Genomic DNA, 19,303 nt, shown 5'->3' on the forward strand with positions numbered 1-19,303 from the left:
AGGCAACAACATGGATGGACCTAGAGGGTATGATGCTAAGTGAAATAAATTAGACAGAAAAAGACAAATATATGATCTCACTTATATGTGGAATCTTAAGAACAAAATAAATGAAAACAAGACAACAGAGAGACTCATAGATACGGAGAACAAACTGATGGTTGCTAGATGGGAGAGGGCTTGAGGGGCTGGGTGAAAAAAGTGAAGGGATTAAGAAGTACAAAATTGGTAGTTACAAAATAGTCATGGAGATGTAAAACATAGGGAATATAGTCAATAATGTGGTAAAAACTATGGATAGTGTCAGGTGGATACTAGACTAATCCAGGGGATCACTTCATAAATTATATAAATGTCTAACCACTATGCTGTACATCTGAAATTAATGTAAAATAATATTGAATGTCAACTGTAATTGAAAAAAAGTTCAAAAGTTTAAATCCTCAGGCTAAAGTAAAATAAAATCTATTCCTCATGCTTCAGCCCATTTGGTCTGAACCAGCTTTGTCCCCTTAGCTATACCAACTTCATCTTGTTTTTTTTACTCATTCTTCACCTTTATTAATAAACTGGTAATCTAAGAAGTAACATCTTTCTATGAGTTCTGTGAGCTGCTCTTAGCACATTAATCGAACCCAAGGAGGTGGCTGTGGGAAGCTCCAGTCTATAGGTCAGAATCACAGGACAACCTGGTCTTGACATTGATGTCTTTTTGGGAGGAGGGTAGCCGTGTAGGACTCAGGCCTTAACCTGTGGGCTCTGGCACCACTTCCAGGTAGGTAGTGTCAGAACTGAGTTAATTGCTTGGTCACGTGGGAAAACAACACATCAGAGTTGGTGTCAGAATCAGAATCACAATTCTCTTAATCACACCTGCAAAGTCCCCTTTGCCATGTAAGGTGACATAGTCACAGGTTCTCCAGATCAGGGCGTGGACGTCTTTGGGCAACCATTATTCCTCTATAATACATAATTACTTCTTATTTATAGGAGTAATACTGTTTCCATTTCATGAAGCAATACCAAGTTTCTTTTTAGAGTATATTTCTGTTCCAGTAAAAACAGTTGCTTTGACTTGAGGATGCTGTAGACTGATTGTGTCCTCCCAAAATTCGAATTTCGAAACCTGATCCCAGTATGATGGGATTAGGAGGTGGGGCGTTTGGGAGGTGTTTAGGTCATGAGGGTGGAGCCCTTATAAAAGAGACTCCAGAGAGCCTTTATAATTCCTACCAGGTAAGGACACCCGCAAACAGACAGCTGTTTATGAACCCGTAAGCAGGTCCTCACCAAAAACCAAATCTGCAGACACCTTGATCTTGGATGTCCCAGCATCGAGAACTATGAGAAATAAATGTTTGTTCTTTAGGTCCCCTAGACAAAGACAAAGGACACAATAAATAAGTAGTATTCCATATAGTTCTTAAGTGGGAAAAAACACACTAAAACAAAGCTGGTGGCGCAGCCAGATAATGACTGAGGTTTGGGAAACTGAGGCCCGGATGAGAAGTTTCCAAGACCCGGCCCAAGTCAGGAAGCAGCTGAAGTGGGAAGAAACAGTGACAATTTGGTAGAGGGCCTGCCTCCCAAAGTCCCAACAACAGACTTGTTGACATAACCCTGTGGATCAAAGTAATCTCCGCACTGCCCCAGGCCAGTTCCTGTGGCTCCAGTGGAATTCACTCAGAGGATCCGGATCTGGGTCCTGTAAATATAAAAGGTCTCTCCTTGGGCGGGGAACTACATCCTAGAAAAGGCTGAGGAAAAGTGCTTCTCCTGCTAACGCTGGGTCAGGCGCTGTGGCAGCAGCAATGGCACCCTCGGAAGACCCCATGGACCAGAGAGCTTGCCCCAACATCATAGGCCTTGAGACAGACCTGGAGACCAGTTCAGGTAAGAGGTGGCAGAGCTTGCCCCAACATCATAGGCCTTGAGACAGACCTGGAGACCAGTTCAGGTAAGAGGTGGCAGAGGGTGCCTGAGTCCTGGAGAAAGACCAGCTGAGGGGGCCAGGGAGGTGAGGGGCAGAGGGCAGCTACCCTCCCTTGGGGTTGCTAGGAGTCTCGAGCCAGGGGTAGATTTCACTTTGATTTCCTGTGTCGTGGTAACGAACAGCGCGTAGTTAAGAGAATGTGTGTGTTTATTATCTGGGCAACTTGCAAAGTTACTTTTTTAAGAGCACAGGCTTTAGATTCATTCGAGAGACCACTTGTTTCATGGATAAATCAATCAGTTGGTTCATGGCTGCTTCTCCCTGTGCTGGGCCCTGAGCTGGGTGGGGAAGACAGAGCAGGGATCCTCAGGGCAGATGGGACCCGGCACTGACGGTGTTCTCTGAGGCTCTGATGTTATGTGGGGAGGGGAAGAGCGGCGTGCTGCTCCATGAGGACCACCAATATTTGCTCAAGCTGAGCCTCAGTTTCCTCATCTGTAAAAGGTGGCCAGGGCTTTCCTCTTGTTCAAGGACCTCACTACTCACTGTGTGGCCCGTGGATCAGCAGCGCCAGCCCCCCCTGGGAGCTTGTTAGAAATACAGAACCTCAGGCTCCTCCCCAGACCTGCTGGACCCATCTTGCGTGTTGACAAGATACCCAGGCCGCCCCCCGCTCGTATGGTGAAGTTGAGAAGCTCTGAGGGAGTGGTCTGTGCTCCTGGAAGGCAGATGGCTGATCAGAGGGAAGCAGGATTTAAAGTCTCCTGCTGAGCCATGCTTGTAGACCTCCCTGTATGTCCATCTTTGTGAGTCAACCAACACACAGTTAAACGCTTGTGGAGTGAATGCACAAGCGACTTAACGCAACGGCCTCCCTTGCTTGCTAACACAAACCTTTGGTCTTTTCCTTCCTTCTAGGTGTGAAGCCAGCCCACCATCAAAAGGCCTTCCCCACAGCTCACCTAACTTTCGTTATCGACTGTGCTCGCGGGAAACAGCTCTCCCTGGCAGCACCCCCAGTGCCACCCCAAGCCTTGAGTCCCAACCTAGGACCTGTCACTCCTCCAATGAAGACCTACATATTGTTCTGTGGAGAAAGCCAGCCCCATCTGACTCAGGAGGCCCCCCCGGGAGGGGGACAGCTTTCCCAGGCCAGGGCCACCTTGCCACCTTGTAGAGGGACTATGGTCTCAGCTCCCTCCCCAGTCAGCACACTCTGCTCCCAGGAGGAACCTGAAGCCAAGGGGAGCCCCTTGAAGACCATGCCCGGGAGGTCTTCGGCTTGGGAAGCAGTCATAGGCTCACTGAAAGCCCTCTCCTCCTGTGTCTGTGGGCAGGAAGACTAACTGGAAGAGCCTGACCATGGAGGAGGGGCTGGCACGTCAGGCTCCAGTGTCCAGGGGCTGCAATTCCCAAAGCCCACTCCTTCTTCCCCAGCCAGAAGTTTTTTGTGCCTGAGCCAAGGAAGGAGCATTAGATGCACTAAAGGACATCTGACCAGTCACTGAATGCACACTCAAGAGTACCCTACCAGGGCAGCAGGATGGCTCAGTTGATTAGAGTGCAAGCTCTGAACAAAAGGGTTGCCGGTTCCATTCCCACAGGGGCCAGTGAGCTGTGCCCTCCACACCTAGATTGAAGACAACGAGCTGCCACTGAGCTTCTGGAGAGGAGGGCGGATGACTCGGTTATATCGTGAGCTCTCAACACCAAGGTTGCCGGTTCAATTCTCACCACGGCATGGTGGGCTGTGCCCCCTGCAACTAAAGATTGTAAACAGCAACTGGACTTGGAGCTGAGCTGCGCCCTCCACAACTAGATTAAAACGACAACAACTTGGAGCTGATGGGCCCTGGAGAAACACACTGTTCCCCAATATTCCCCAATAAAATTTAAATAAAAAAAGAGTACCATACCTCCTCCTTCCTTATCTTTGTTAGCCTTTCAACAGAAGCAGGACAAGGCACATCCACGTGGAAAGAGACCGATTCACTCATACAGCAGATACTAATGGAGCATCTTTTACCTGCCAGGCTCTGCAAAATGCCAGCGAAGGCACTGCAGCTTTCTTGGAGCTCATACTCTTGGAGTGGGGGATAAGTGGGGGGCCGGGGGGGAAGGGTTAAACAACTAAATAAATAAAGATGATTTTGAACAGTAATAAAACGAGTGCTTTTAGGGGCCGGCCCGGTGGCTCAGGCGGTTGGAGCTCTGCGCTCCTAACTCCACGGGCTACCGGTTCGATTCCCACATGGGCCAGTGGGCTCTCAACCACAAGGGTGCCGGTTCGACTCCCGCAAGGGATGGTGGGCTGCGCCCCCTGCAACTGGTGGCGGTGGCTGGACCTGGAGCTGAGCTGTGTGCTCCACAACTAAGACTAAAAAAAAAGGACAACTTGAAACTGAACGGCACCCTCCACAACTAAGACTGAAAGGACAACTTGACTTGGAGAAAATCCTGGAAGTACACACTGTTCCCCAATAAAGTCCTGTTCCCCTTCCCCAATAAAATCTTTAAAAAGAAAACAAAACAAGTGCTTTTAGAAACTGAAACGGTGCTGGGATGGAAAATGGGGCAAAGAGTTTTACTGATACGGTGCTTGGGAAAAGCCTCTCTGAGCAGGTAACGAAGTATGATCTAGAAAATGAGAAGGAGCCAGCACTGCAAACCACCTGGCTGGCATCTTATCCCAGGGCAGGCCAGAGTGGGGTCAGGATGCCCCAGCATGACAGGCAGGGGCAGCACGTTGGCTGCTGTCATCTTAGCTCACATACAAGTGTGTAGGTCACCAGAGGGCGTGGGACACAGAATGGGGAAATTCAAGGACTCAGGTTGGACCTGGCAACCTGAGACAGAAAATAAAGGGAACCAGCTTCTCAAGAGGGGCCGGAAGTGCTTATAAAGTGAATAGAGTATCATGTTTGAACAAATACAAATAAGAGATATTATTTATCGAGTGTCTACTGCATACCAGGTGCATGCTGCCCATTAGAGATACAGAAAAAAAGGGGGTGTCCCTGGCTCCAGTGGGCAGTCATGTTCCTTAGCAGGAAATGGGGTCATAGGTGTGTGTGAGGGTGTGTGTAGGTACATAGCGCAGAGCGAAATGTAAATCAACCCTTCTGAGGAAGTGACTCAGGACTCTCAGATTAAAACTGAGGGATCTTCGTTTATTTATTCAATGACTGTTTTTACCAGGTTCCTACAGACAGTAGTAGTTGACACGTATTGACCACTTGCTCTGTGCCAGGGAGACAACATCCTCGCTGTGCCAGTATGTGGAAGCTCTAGTTTTGTATCCATTTCACAGATAAGAGAACTGAGGCACAGAGAGTTTGCGGGATGCACTCAAGGCCCCAAGGACTGGTGCAGTTGGGATTAGAACCCAGACAACCCGGTGCTCAAGTTCTTGCTCTTAACTCTAGAGCCAATGGCCTCTCATCCTGGCAAGTTCTCTTCTAGGTACAGAGGATCCAGAGAGAACAGACGTAACCCTGTCCTCGAGGAAGTCACAGCCTGGTGGGGGAGGCAAGAAAGGACGTAACTATTGATTGCCATGGCTTCTGATAAGTGCAACAGTAAGAGCACACAGAATGCGGTTGGGGCTGACGGAGGGTGCCCAGCCCGTTCTGGGAGAGGATATGAAGGAGAGCTTCCTGCAGGAAGTGACATCTAAACTAAGATCTAAGAGAAGAGAGAGAGAGAAAAAAAAGATCTGACTAGTGGGTGAGCCATACAAAGGAAAGGGAGCAGAGGTGGGGAGAGTTCCAGGAAAAAGGGCCAGTCATTCAGTCTGGCTGGAGTCTTCATTCGTTCATTTACCACACGTGTAATGGGCACCACTGTGTGCCAGGCTCTGGGCTAAAGCCTGGTTTGGAGCAGTGATAGAACACATAAGGCTCCACCATGAAGGTGCTTATTCTCTAGCAACGTACACACACAAACAAACCGAGAAGCCAGAGAAATGTCAGGGACCTCATCATGTGAGACCTTGCAGGCCATGATGAGGTCTTTAGATTTTTCTCTCAGATGGGGACTGTCATGCAGGGTGTCATGCAGGGTCTCAGCTCCCGCTCCCCATAAGAACGCAGGATATGGTGAGCCAAAAAGGAACACACACGGAGCCATAGATAGGGGAGTCATACCACTATATCTCGCTGGTGGCTGGGTTGGAGACACAGGAAGCAGGAGCCACACTATCCGCAACCTGCCGTCTACTTCTCTCTGCCAACCAACCTCACTTGCTAGCTGCAATCCGCCGTGCTAACTGCAATCCGCTCTTGGTAGCTCAGTCACCATCTTCTTGCTAACCCCCATTTTGCTGCCAGCGTAGCCACGGCAGTTATATTAGTGGCCAATGGCTCACTGGTTACAGCTGACGGCCAACTAGCCACAGCTGATGGCCGGCCATCCAATCACAGTTGGTGGCCATTTACTATCCGAGTGAGCACCTTTCCACGTAAGGCTGAGAACCTGGAAACTGCACTCCTGGCTCTGTCCCCACAGGGACCATTGGAAATTGTGAGCAGAGAGTGACGTGACCAGACCTAACTTTTAAAAAATTTCCTCTGGTTCTTGTGCTGGGATCCGAAGGGCTGCACCTTAGTCCAGGCAAAGGGGGGTGATGGTTTGAATTGTAGAGGTAGTGACGGAATAATCTGGACGACATATGTCTCTTCCTCTCTCTTCGAGTTAAGGATCCCCGGACTAGAAGAGCCCAAAGGCAACCCACAAAGGGAATTTGAGCTCCTCAAACAAACAAACAAAAAAAGGGTGAGGCCCGTCGCTGCACATCTAGATTTTCACCAGCAGGTGTCGCCCTATCATCAGACTGGAGGGCACCCTAGTCCCACCTGACTGTGGCAGGCCCAAACCTGCTGGGCATGGACCCCTGGGGCCAGCGACGCAGTGGGGTCTATGTTTTCAGAAGCCAAATTTCCATTCTAATCGACACCCCTTTCATCCAGAATAATGATTATTGATATTTCTATGTGTACCACAAACTACCTCAGTTTCTCTCACACCAGATCTGTGAGGTGGGTATGATTTTTATTGCCATTTTACAGATGAGGAAACCGAGGCACAGAAAGATGAAGTGATTTGCCCAATGCCACCAACAAGAAAGAGGTGGAGCCCAAATCCGAACCCCACGCGATGTGACTACACACCTGGAGTCATAGCATAGTAACCCCACTCTGTGCTGTAGGTTCTCTGTTCTCATTTGTTGAATGAGTGAACAAAGGAAGAATGAATATTTTCCAAGGACCCAGCCTAGGGCCTGGCAGCATGTAGGAAATGTATGGGGAACTAAACAGGTGAGTGAGGCCCTCACTGAGATGGGGCACACAGGTGGAGGAGACTAGCTCAGTTAGTCTCTTCATAATCCTGTGAGGTGCTATCCCATTTGACAGATGAGGAAACTGAGGCCCTGATGGGTTAAGCAATTGACCCAAGGTCACACAGCTAGTAAGGGGTAGAGCCAGAGTTGAAATGGAAGCAGCCGGACTTCAGAGCTTTATCTACCCGCCACACTGTAGGGATGTACTGAAAAATCTGCTGAGGGTATGAATCAATCAATAAATGAAAGATTTTATTGAACCAGTGAGTGAAAGTGTGGATAAGCGAATGTGTTCCTAGGTTGGCAGCGATGCTTAATTCAGCACTGTGTCCTGTCTGTTAAAAAAATAAATAAACGGAGCCACTTTAAAATGGAGCCATAGCTGGCATGCCAAAGGAACTGCCTTACATAGCTTATGCCTCAAACCTGTGGAATGTTAAAACAGGGCAAAATAACCTCTTGACTGGGCCTAAAGCAACCTAATGCCTCAAAGAACATTTGCAAAGACAGCAAGAAAGCAGGTATGACTACTGGACGGATGACTACCAAACACCACATTAAAACATTCTATGTTATGTTGTCGTCTTTCTATTGGTGTAATTGCTCCCCTTCCCTTCTCATAAATACCCCTTGTCTTTGTTTTTTCTTTTTTTCTTTTCTATTTTTTGGGGAGTTTTCATTTTGTTTATTTTTTTGCTTTGCCTTTATTTCTTAGTCGGAACATTATTTGGGCTTCTGCCTGAATCAATGCTTCCTGAATAGCTATTCTTGCTGATTTCAAATAAACGCCTGTAGCTCTCACTTTGAAAGGCCATTTATGTATGTATGTATGTATTTTAGATAGGATTCTTTTTTTTAAATACATTTTATTGGGGAATATTGGGGAACAGTGTGTTTCTCCAGGGCCCATCAGCTCCAAGTCGTTGTCCTACAGTCTAGATGTGGAGGGCGCAGCTCAGCTCCAAGTCCAGTCGTTCTTTCCAATCTTTAGTTGCAGGGAGCACAGCCCACCATCCCATGCGGGAATTGAACCGGCAACCTTGGCATTGAGAGCTCGCGCTCTAACCAACTGAGCCCACCAGCCGCCCCCTTTGATAGGATTCTTGATTTTAATAAGTATAAATACAAGTATAAGACAAAATAATTCTTCATTCAGGTATGTTCAGTGCCTCAAAAGTTAGTTACATGATAAATAGTACCTGTTGAAACCTATAAAAGATGAGACATTCTAAGGTGCCCTAACAATCTGTCTGTAACACTGAACCGCAAGGCCATTTTAATTGTGATACAGGGCCTTTTTATTTTTAAGTTAGCAATCCCCAGTGCCTTAAAGTGCCTGGTACGTAGTAGGTGGTCAAGAATTGTGGGGGTGAAGGGCGGGAGCAGTTAGCTCAGTTGATTAGAGTGAGGTGCTCTTTTTTTTTTTAAAGATTTTATTATTATTATTATTATTATTATTATTATTATTGGGGAAGGGGAACAGGACTTTATTGGGGGTACAGTGAGTACTTCCAGGGCTTTTTTTTTTCTCAAGTCAAGTTGTTGTCCTTTCAATCTTAGTTGTGGAGGGCACAGCTCAGCTCCAGGTCCAGTTGCCATTGCTAGTTGCAGGGGGCGCAGCCCACCATCCCTTGCGGGAGTCGAACCGGCAACCTCGTGGTTGAGAGCCCACTGGCCTATGTGGGAATCGAACCGGCAGCCTTCGGAGTTAGGAGCATGGAGCTCCAACTGTCTGAGTCACCGGGCTGGCCGAGAGTGTGTGCTCTTAACAGCAAGGGTGTGAGCTGCGCCCTCCACAACTAGATTGAAACAACTGCTCGACTTGGAGCTGATGGGTCCTGGAAAAACACACTTGAAAAAAAAAAAAATTGTGTGGGAACGAAGAAAGGAAGGAGGAAGGGACAGATTTATAGTCCTGCTCTATCCTCTGGCTCCCTGGGGCCAGCAGCCCTGCTTTGTGCCCTTCAGGGAGGCACCCAGAGGGCCCCCACCCAGTCTAGTAGCACCTAGACTCCCAAGACTGTCCCTGGGTCCAGGCCCTGGAGGCCTGAGCTTGGAACTGACCTGGCTGGCTGCTCACAGTGAGCCCCAGGCCAGCTGTGCTGACTGTAAACAACACCCTCTCCCCTGCCCAGAGGTTCCTGCCTCGGGCACCCATCCAGCAGACTCAAGTTACCAAGCCCCTCAGGACCCTCTCTTGTTTGAGAAGGGGCGGGGGAGTGCGGTTGGGTGTAGAGACCTTGGTTTTCCTTGTACAGAAAACAACCATAACAATTTTAACAAAAGCTTGACATTTACTGAGCTTATACTAAAACATAATTTCTTTCTGGTTCCTCACAGCAGCCCTGGGAGGGTGCTACCTGATCTTTGTTTACGAATGAGGGAACTAAGCCTTCCAGAGGCTTCCTTCCCCTACCTCCATCCCTGGGGCCCAGACAGGTTCTTCTGGGAGGGCCAGGGAACCTTTTATTTCTGCCCTCACCTGCTTTTCCTGAAGAGAAGAGCCCAGGTACCAGGGCAGCTCCTCTGTCCCTCTTCTAGCCCCCTACTTGGTCTTGTCGGTGCCAGGGTCACACTGGGGATGTCAGGGTCCAAATCTATATGAAACAACAGTAACTGAGCCCTCCTGGGCATTTCATTGCATGGTATACGTGAGCTACGTCACTACCGAACGCGAAGCCTTTTTACATGTATTACAAAACAACTCTAGCAGGTAGATCCTATTAGCACCATTTTACAGATGGGTCAACTGAGGCACAAAGAGGTTAAGTTACTTGCTCAAGATCACACAGCTCAGAAGCAGCAGAGCCAAGATTTGAGCCCAAGTTATATGGCTCCAGAGTCTGTGACTGGCCCTCCACTCTTTACTGGGGCTTGCTAGCTTAAAAAAAAAAAAAGAATCCTACAAACATTTACTTAGCTCCTTTCCCATGCCAGACTTGGGAGCCAGAGAGCAGAATAAGGCCTTAGTTTTCTGCCATTGCAGTACTGGGATCCAAGGAAGATAGGAGATTGGGTGGATGGAGAGGGGAGACAAGGGTGGGGTACAGGGTGAGAGGTGGGGCTTACCTCTGGGCCAGGGAAGGGTGGCCATGGGGGTGGGGGAGTTGGTCTGGTAGAGAAGCCCTGGCCCGAGGGTCTGGAGGTCTGGGTCTTCATCCCATCTCTGCAACTGATTTGCTGTGTGACCCTGGGCAAGTCCTTACCCCTCCCTGGACCTGGGTCTCCCTGTCATACCATAAGGAGTCTGGAATGACTCCCTGAGGGGACAGGGGTGGCCAACCAAATGGTGAAGCTCCAGGGTCTGCTCTCCCCTCCCAGGCATGTGCTCGTTTCATCTGAGTTTGAGTTTCTGTTGAAGACAAGGTGTGGGCCTAGGGTTCTTGGGCTCTGTCTGTGACTCTGAGCTGGTAGCTCTGGAGGGCTTTCTGGAGGAGGAGGCTTTTTGGCCTGGTCTAGGTCTTTAAAAGTGAGGAAACCTCTTAGGTCCTCCGCACCCCTCAGGGTCTCTGGAAACAACCAACCTGGACCTTCTCATAGGTCTCTAGCTCTGGAGGGTAGCATCTTTTCAACTTCCCCTGCCTCCTTCCCAGGTCCACTCCAAAAGCCATAAGATGTGGGAGTCCCTTTTCTGTATGGGATACCAGGGTGGAGGGTGGGGAGCTGTCTCGGTGGGGCCCCTGGAGGTGGGGGGTACTGATCTGGGCTGCTCCTACAGAGGACTTTCCAGAGCCACAGCCAAGGATTCAAATCCCAGCTGTGCCACTTCCAAGCTGGGTGACCTTGGGCCTGTTGTTTGACCTCTCTGAACCTCCATGTCCTCCTTGATCCCCATCTTGACGGATTGTTGTGGGGATGAGGAGTGTGTGTGGCACACTCTAGGCTCTAAATGAATGGGACTGCTATAATTACTCTTCACGGGGCAGGGCGGGGCTCAGGGCCCACAGCCAGGCCTATATTTAGCCTGGAAAGGGTGGGGGACCCTGGGAGACAAAGCACTGCCGCCAGCCTTGGCGCCCAGAGGGCGGAGCTGAGGAGAGCCGGCCTCCCTGCCCTCCTCTTCCGCAGGGTCACCTTGGCTGGAGGGCTCTGTCAGTCTGGATGTGCCCAGTTCCTAGCAGCTGCTCTGTGTCCTGTGCAACTCTCATCCCCTAAAACCGTGGTCTGGGGAGGGGGTTGCTGTGGCCTGGGGGACATGGGGGTGGAAAGTTTTCAATGCCATTAGCCACGTGGGGAGCTCACCCCTTTCCCAGCCCGGGCTGCCCAGCTCCCCCCAGCAGGCCCACGGGCAGCATCGCTGGGGTTGGGATGCCAAGGTGAGCCTGACCCTGGGTGGGGGTCGAGGGAGACGGGGAGGCTGGTCTGGCTCCTCCCCACAACCAGGCACTGATGAGTGTCGGGGCTGCAAATAGCCCAGTGGAATCAGTGAGTCACAGAGGCTGGAAATACCGCGCCCACTCTCCCTCCCCTCCTCCTGCCTGCAGTCCTAGATGCACTGGCCATCACCCCATCACTCTGATTTCATTAGCGCCTGGTGGGGTGTGGGGTGTGTGTGTAGAAGGTCCCTCCAGAGAGCACCCAGACTCCAGACTCCCTGAACTAGCCACCTCCCAACCAGGTTGCAGCTTGGCTCTGCCCCAGGAGCTGTGTGACCCCGGGCCAGTCACTCAGCCTCTCTGGTTCTCAAAGCCCATTTGGTACAAGATAGCCTTCAACAAGGCAAGTGACTCAGTGCAGCTGACCCACCTTTGGTGTGCCTGTGCCTGGGATAGTTCATGGCACGCAGTAGCAGTGGCGGGCTAGCAATTGGAAGAGAAGGCACTGCAAGGTTTTTCGTGGAAATAATCCTGGGAGTCCTGCCAAGGTGGGTCTGGGAGCCAAGGGAGGAGGCCAAAGGACACCCACATTTCTCTGAGGTCTTGAATTTTACTTGAGCTACCACCCCCACCTCCAAATCCCAAGGAAGGCATGTCTGCTTATCCTGGGATTTCCCACCCGAGTTGCCTTCAACCCCACCCCAAATTTGAGAACTTCAGGCAGGTGATCTCCAGATGTCTGTGATACTGTCATTTATTATGTGTGCAGGGTACAATGCCAGGATCCTCCCATGCCCTCTCCCCACCCCAAGTTGTCCCCGAAGGGCCTGAGTGGCAGGGGTGAGAGACCACCCTACAGAACACTGACCCAAGGGGCACAGAGAGCAGAGCTGGCTCTGCCACTGGCCCTAGTCCCCTTTTCCCCACCCCGCCACTAACTGAACCACCCTTTCCCCTCCCCCCGCTTCTGTATGTGGGAGACTGAGCCAGGGGTATTGGGGGCAGCTGGGGCTCCCCAGAATGAAGGCTGACTGGAGGTCCCTGCCCTGGCCTGGGGACTAGGAGGGAACTGGGTTGGGGGCTCTGTCTGTGATTCAGGCATTCTCCAGCAGAAAGATGTGGGGGCAAGGCGTATAGGCCAAGAGAGCAGAGAGAGGCGCTGCTTCCCAGGGCACAGAGGGGTGAGGGCCACTGGCCATTTGAGAGCAGCTTTCTGGGATTATATCCAACCTTCAGTGGGCAAGCTGGGCCCTCAACTGCTCAGAGACTCAGTTTCCCCAGTAACAAAAATGGAGATTGAAATCTGACTTTAGAATGTTCTGAATTTGGCCTCAACCAATGGTAACGCTGAGTATTTGAAGGATGACAGGTGTGTGTGCGCATGTGTAGTTACACACAACAACCCTATAGATTCATAGATTCAAGAGAGGGAAGGATGGGGGAGGTGACTGGCCACAGGGAAGGTCGGCAAGACACTGGTCCAACCCTGAGGCCCAAAGCCCCATCCATGCTCTCTTTCCCACTTCTGCTGGCTGACTTGTCTACCGTGGAGTAACCCCCAGGAGCCCAGGCCTGGAGATGTCGGGAAAGAAGGACCAGCCCCACCCCTTAGTCTGGCCTTGCCTGGAGGCACGGAGCAGGTAACAGATGGCAGGAGTTTCACACAGTTTCTCACGAACCAGCTGTATTGGAAAAAACCCACGCGTATACAGACACGAGGTGGCCCTGCCCTGGCACAGCTGGCCGGTGGGGCACCAGGTGGGCAGGCAGTCTGGCAGCTGGTTTGGGGCTTAGAGAGTAGCAGAGGAGAGGTTTCCAACATGGTTGCCTCTTCTGGCCCCCTGTTCACCCTGGAAGTTCAATTTAGATGGGTACCTCTGCCTGTGATCTCCCTCTGCCTCTCCTGCTCCCCTTGGCCAAGGATGTCCTGGGTCCCCTTCCCCCACCCACGCCCTGCAGAGACTCCATAGATCAAAGGATCTGTCCATCTGTCTGTCCTGCAGATTATTTGCCTAGAGAGTCTGCCTGTCCTAATTTCCCCTTCCCAAAGTGGGTTCTCTGAAATCTCCCCCCCCCATCCCTTTATTTTGGACTAAATGATAGGCCACATCTGGAATCTGGGGGCCACAGGTCAGGCTAGGGGATCCCTGGCATGCCGTGGGCAGAGCAGACAGCCTGTTTTTTTGGGGTGACCCACCTGGGGCCTGGGGGTGTCAGAGCTAGACCATGGGCTGAGATGTCCTGGAAGCTGTCATAAGGGGCTTAGGAAAACTCGGGCAGGCCAGTGTGGGGAGAAGGATGGGGAAGTCAGGAGGGCAGGGGTAAGCGGAACCCCTCAGATTTTTATCTCTGTCCGGAAGGTCTGCTGGACGTGCTCTGTATGTGGGTGGCGTCGTGCCCGGATGGTGAGGCTGCCGTCCTCCCTCAGGGCTGAGGTCACCGACGTGGGGTCCACATCCTCCGGCAGCTGGCACTTGTGAGCGAAGGTGTTCATGACCGTGCCATCAGCTGCCAGCTGGGGAAGGGTTATAGGTCAGGGCAGGTTGCCTCCCACTCCTGTCCCACTCATGCCAAGCCACAGCCCCTTCTCTCCAGTGTAAGCCCAGCTGGGCCCCCACTAGCTAAAGGGTTCTGTTCTCAGGTGTGGAGGCCCAGCAGAGGGGCTGACCAGAGTGGTGGTGGTCACAGGCCAAGGGCTATGTGGGGACAGGTGCAAAGGTGCTTAGAGGAACTCCCAGTGGTCCCGATGGGTGGGCAAGGGGCTTGGCGGGGGGAGCTCAGAGACAGAGGAGGCTCGGTGGCAGAATCTGGGGCTCCTGAGCAACGAGAAGGTGGTGCTGGGCAGAACCAAGCCCTCTTAGACAGCCAGACACATTGGGTGTCTACCGTCAGGGCTGGGCTGGCGTCCCTTCCCCCATGACTTGGCCAGCACATAGTGTCCAGAGGAGCCTGGGGTGGCTGAGTCACTGGTGGGGGTGGCAGGGCTGGCACGTGCTGCCCACTGGTCCCGGTGCCCACAGTCCTTGGCTTGCCGGACCGGAGCGCCTGGGTATCCAGCCTCCTGTGCTCAGGAAGGAAGCCAGGCCCTGGGGGATCAGGTGGAGGCTGCCGGCTAACCCTCTCCTTTAACGGGGACCTGTGGCTATGGCCCACTGGGGGGCAGCATCCCTGTGCAGGCTGGGCCACACCCTCCTCCCGGTTGTGGGCTTCCTCAGAGCTGGGACTCAGAGACCCTAGGGACCCAATGACACTAGGACCCATGCCTGCAAGAGTGTGGGGTTTGGAGTGTGTGATCCTGAACTGCAGAGCCTCTGCCCAGCCTTGGGCCCAATTCAGGGGTCCCAGGATGCGGGCTGGGTGTCTGGGTCCTGGAGGGAAGAGGACTTGAGGGGTGTCATGTGGGGGAATTCCTCCTGCAGCTGCCCAGGTGAGCCCCCCACCAACCCACGTACCTGCCAGAAGAGCTGTCCTCACTCAACCACTATTTCCCTCCTCTGATCTCCCCTCTCACCTCACCCCTCAGGTGCCCCCGTGCCTGCATCCTTCCACCCCCTCCCATTCCCCTATGGCTGTCTCAGCGGCCCTGGCTCCTGAAGAAAGGAGCTGGCAGCCTTGGGGCAGAAAGAGGCAGCCCACCAGCTCCAGGTGCAAGGTCTCCAGTTTGCCCTGGGGGGCTGGAGAAGACACTGGTCAAGGTCTGGGGTCCCAGGATGGGACATAAGAATGGGGACCCTGGGCAGCGGGTATAGGTGCAGAGCCGGGGTTCAGGCGGGGTAGGCGGGCTCACCTTCTCAGCTCGAACCTCGATGTGGTTGTTGGATGTGGTGACGATGATGTCTTCAGGGGAGAAGTCACTCACGTCCACTGCAAACTCATAGGCGTCTCCAAGAGTCTTGATGTTGCCCGGTGCCCCAGAACGGGCTGTGGGGAGGGCTGCCGTGAGCTGAGCACTTGTACCCAGAACCTAGGTTTCTGGCTGCTTCTCCTGGGGAAAGGGGAGGCCCCCCAGGCCTGATCTCCCCCGCAGCTGTTGCTCCTAAGCCCCCCCCAGCCAGCCCCTCCTCACTTCTTACAAACAACCTTTTCCATGGTGGGGATGGGGCCTCACCAGGCACGGGGGGTGGGAGAGGGCGTGTATGTGACATTATCTGTAGTAACGCACCCCAGGCCTAGAGTGGGGATGCACCCACCCCTCCAACCCATGCAGCCCTCCAGGGCAGCAGCAAGGACCTGGCGGCAGCCCTATGTGGCCGTGGTGCTCTAACTGACCCCCGAGCTACAACTGTTCCTTGGAGGTCCACCTGTTCTCACGGCCACATCTGTCTCTGTGGCCACATCTGGTCTGGGGGCTACATGTGGCTGCAGCCTTGCAGCACCTGTTGCTGGCAGCTTGGCAGCTGCAGCCACACTCGGAGGTAAGCAGAGCAGGTGCCCCTGCATGTGCCTCCCCCCTGCCCTCAAAGCCCCGAGCACTTGCCTGGGAAGGTCAGGGGCTCTGAGTGGGGCCGCATGAAGCTGCCAAAATCCTCGGAAAACATGCTCAAGGCCTTCTCCATGGGTGGGTCCTGGGCTGGGAGGGCACGGGAGGCCGACGAAGATGAGGCGGACGAGGAAGAATGGAAGCTTCTCTCCGCTCTGAAGGTGGAGGAGGTCCTGTGGCTCATCCACGGGCGGGCGGCCGGGCCCTGGCCAGGCGGGCAGGGGAAGACAGGAGAGGGTGCGGGCAGCAGTCTCTGGGGGAGCATGCGAGGCCCCGACTGCCGGCACTTTATAAGGCCCGACCGTCCCTGGGCTCAGGGCCAGCCCCTTGTCTACCAGCTAAATTTAGGCCTCGCCGTGGCCCAGAGGGAGCTGGAAATCTTCTCCAGTGAGACGGTCCTGCTGACAGTCCAACACACGCAGGCCCGTGAGGCTGAGCTCACAGCCCAGCATTCCAGGCCGATAACTCCTGCCTCGGGGCCTTGGCATAGCAGCAGGGAGGGGGCCACAGCTGGCCCCTTGCCACTCAGACCCCCATGCCCGGACCCTGTGTGTGTGTGTGTGTGTGTGTGTGTGTGTGTGTGTGTGTTGGAGGTATGGGTACTGTGTCTCTGCCTCCCCCATCAGCCTGGGGCTCTCAAGGATTCTGCCTCCCCCATCAGATTGCAAGCTCCTTGCAGCTAGGCTTTTCTATTTCCTGTCCCCTCTCCCTCAAAGTTCCAGCCCTTGGCAAGAGGGGATTTGGGTGGTGGAGGATCAGGGTAGAGAGGCCCAAGCCCCTGGCTTTGGAGATGGCATGAGATGCCAGGTGGAGGTCAGGGGTGGGTGGAGGACCCCCCACCTGCTGGACCCCTGTGTGAGGTGAGGGGCTCCTTCCTTCAGGGCAGATAATGTTTACAGCCGTCTCTTAGGAAGGACTGAGACAGCCCGGGGGGTTAAGGGATGGATAGAATGTGCAGCTGTGCCCCTGCCAGCTCCCACCGAGACCCAGATTCCATGCTTGCCTTCCCTCCTCATGCTCTGGAAAATTTCGAGGGCCCCAAGAGGAGAAAGGCTAGCGGCCTGAGGCAGGGCTGGGGGGTGGGCCCTGACTCCGGTAATTTGGTAATTATCCTTAAACATCTAGAAGGGTATATTCCTGGGAACTAGCTGCTTGACCTCCAGCTCAGAGGAGATACCTGAGACTGGCACACGGGAGTTCAGTGAGAGGTAGAGAATTCTGACTTTTGGAATACCTGCTGGGCTCCTGGCTGTGAGCTTTCCGGCATGGTCCATTTGATCCCCACACAGCTCTGAAAGGAGGTGTCCTTCCCATTTTATAGACAGGTAAATGGAGCCTCCCAGAGAGGTCAGGCTTGCACTGGTAAGTGGCAGAGCTGGGATTCAAACCCAGATGTATACCTGGTCTAAAGCCCTCCAGGAGGCCAGGTGATCAGAACATTCGTGTGTGGAGACAGGCTGGCCCAGAAAACTGCCCCTGGAAGTCCCTGTCTGCATTTCCACAGCTCAGCAGAGCCAGGACAGACATCAAGTGGGGCCAGGGGGCAAAGCCGGGAAGGCCATTCTGGGAGGCGGTCAGGCCTTCCATTGCTGCCCAGGCTGCAGTGTGGGGCCTCTGCTCTCCTCTGTAAATCCTGCCCTCCTCCCCCATGGAGGCCTCTCTGATTGCTGCAGCCCACAGAGCGGGCCCCTGCCCAGGTGCCCACAGCACTCCCTGTCTTTGCCCACCCCAGCACCTGGCCGTGTGACCTGGTCTTCCTGTGTCTGATTCCTCTGCTGTCATCTCTTGTCTATCAGACTGGCAGTTCCTCCAGGGCAGGGGTTCGACTGTGTCCCCATTAGACTGGGGGCTCCTGAAAGTGGGGACTTTCTTTTCTCTGGCTCCCACAGAACTTCATTCTTGGGGTGCTTCATCTATAGAGGTAATTACTGGTGTTGGAGCCCCGGGAAGTGGGGCTAAGGCAGTGGCCGGGGCAAGAAGGGTCTGTCATTCCAGTGGGGATGCCTGCCTAGCCCATGTCACCTATCATGGCCGAGGGGGCTGCCAGGAAGTTACACACTGAGGTGAGATGAAAAGAGGGTGGGGGAGGGGCGGGGGGCCCAGAAGCCTGCCGCCCGCCAGGGAAATAGGAGCCAGTGGCTAAATGCAGACACACTGTCATGGTGCTGAGGGCCTGAGTCACTGCTGCTGGACGTCAGATCTCATTACCCACCCTGCCCACCGTTCCTCCTCCCCTTCCCCCATCCCTGAGTTGTCACCCACACATATACTGCTTTCACTGGCTTCAGTGGCCAGGAGGGACCCTGGAAGGTCATCAAGGCCATTCCCTTGTCTCTGGGCTTGCCTCGCCCTTCAGATCACAGGGACAGAAGGAGCTTTAGAGATGTTCCAATGCCTTGAATCCCAAACCTTCCACGGCATCCAAATCCCCAGAGGGAACTTTTGGCAAACACAGGGTCTTACCCTGCACCCCAGTATTCTGATTTGGGATCTGGGGAAGGGCCCAGGAACCTGTTCGCATCAGCTCCCCACACAGCCAGCCCACAGGCCAGTGTTTGGAAATCACTCATCCCTCAGCAGATATTTATTGAACACCTACTATGTGCCAGGTACTGTTCCAGGCTCTGGGGAACACCTACTATTCGCCAGAGATAGGTCCCTGCCGCGATAGCTTCCAGGCTCCCCTCATTGGACAGAAGAGGAAACCAAAGCTCCAAGTGGTAAAGGACCAGTTGGGAGTGGCAGAGCTGCTCTGGTTTCAAGTTTGGTATCAAGTCTGCTCTCACCCTTTGCTGCTGCCGGTGCTTGATGAAGAGGAGGGAGAAGTTGAAGGACTGGCAGGTAGAGGAAATGGCTTTGGGAGAACAGGCACTGCACCCCCTTGCTGGCCTTTTTCCAGTTTCCTGGTGCTCACAGGGCCAGGGAGGTGAGGTTGTGGACATACAGTTTGCCTGGCCAGCCAATGCCAGCTGTGAGATTGGAGCTGGCAGCTGCCCGAGGCCAGAGATGGGTTTGGGATGTCAACAGGGCTGCTGGTTATCCTGTTACTTCAGTACACAGTCGACAATGGGCCCAGGTCCATGCAGAACAGCAAGCCCTCACCTCACCTCCCACACACAACACACACACACGTGCTCCTATTTTGGTTTGACTTGGCCTGGCATCTAGGGACAGAGGGTGGCTCAGGGTCCCAGGATTTTAACAAGTCATTGAAGGGCCATTATGATTTTCAGAGA

The 19,303-nt window shown here is 53.2% G+C and overlaps 2 protein-coding genes across 2 annotated transcripts; one reads left to right on the forward strand and one right to left on the reverse strand.

The window, feature by feature from the left end:
• Positions 1–1,757: 1,757 nt before the first annotated feature.
• Positions 1,758–3,744, forward strand: SRARP (steroid receptor associated and regulated protein). Its single transcript, XM_033115428.1, has 2 exons — positions 1,758–1,893; positions 2,852–3,744. Exons 1-2 carry the CDS (start codon positions 1,812–1,814, stop codon positions 3,277–3,279), a joined length of 510 nt encoding a protein of 169 aa, XP_032971319.1. The 5' UTR covers positions 1,758–1,811; the 3' UTR covers positions 3,280–3,744.
• A 10,028-nt stretch (positions 3,745–13,772) lies between these two features.
• Positions 13,773–16,349, reverse strand: HSPB7 (heat shock protein family B (small) member 7). The gene is made up of 3 exons (XM_033115908.1): positions 16,065–16,349; positions 15,375–15,508; positions 13,773–14,102 (listed from the first exon to the last, which is right to left on the reverse strand). The coding sequence occupies exons 1-3, from the start codon at positions 16,330–16,332 to the stop codon at positions 13,923–13,925; spliced, it is 582 nt and encodes a 193-aa protein (XP_032971799.1). The 5' UTR covers positions 16,333–16,349; the 3' UTR covers positions 13,773–13,922.
• Positions 16,350–19,303: the final 2,954 nt, after the last annotated feature.

The sequence above is a fragment of the Rhinolophus ferrumequinum genome, chromosome 9, assembly GCF_004115265.2.
Source record: "Rhinolophus ferrumequinum isolate MPI-CBG mRhiFer1 chromosome 9, mRhiFer1_v1.p, whole genome shotgun sequence".
Classification (NCBI taxonomy): domain Eukaryota; kingdom Metazoa; phylum Chordata; class Mammalia; order Chiroptera; family Rhinolophidae; genus Rhinolophus; species Rhinolophus ferrumequinum.

Bases quoted from the DNA above. Each gene is read 5' to 3' on its own strand.
- SRARP (XM_033115428.1), top strand. From the start codon at position 1,812: ATGGCACCCTCGGAAGACCCCATGGACCAGAGAGCTTGCCCCAACATC. The intron at 1,894-2,851 runs GTAAGAGGTGGC...CCTTCCTTCTAG, and splicing joins AGACCTGGAGACCAGTTCAG to GTGTGAAGCCAGCCCACCAT.
- HSPB7 (XM_033115908.1), bottom strand. From the start codon at position 16,332: ATGCTCCCCCAGAGACTGCTGCCCGCACCCTCTCCTGTCTTCCCCTGC. The intron at 15,509-16,064 runs GCAAGTGCTCGG...CCCTCCCCACAG, and splicing joins AGAGCCCCTGACCTTCCCAG to CCCGTTCTGGGGCACCGGGC. The intron at 14,103-15,374 runs GTGAGCCCGCCT...ACCCTTCCCCAG, and splicing joins TCGAGGTTCGAGCTGAGAAG to CTGGCAGCTGATGGCACGGT.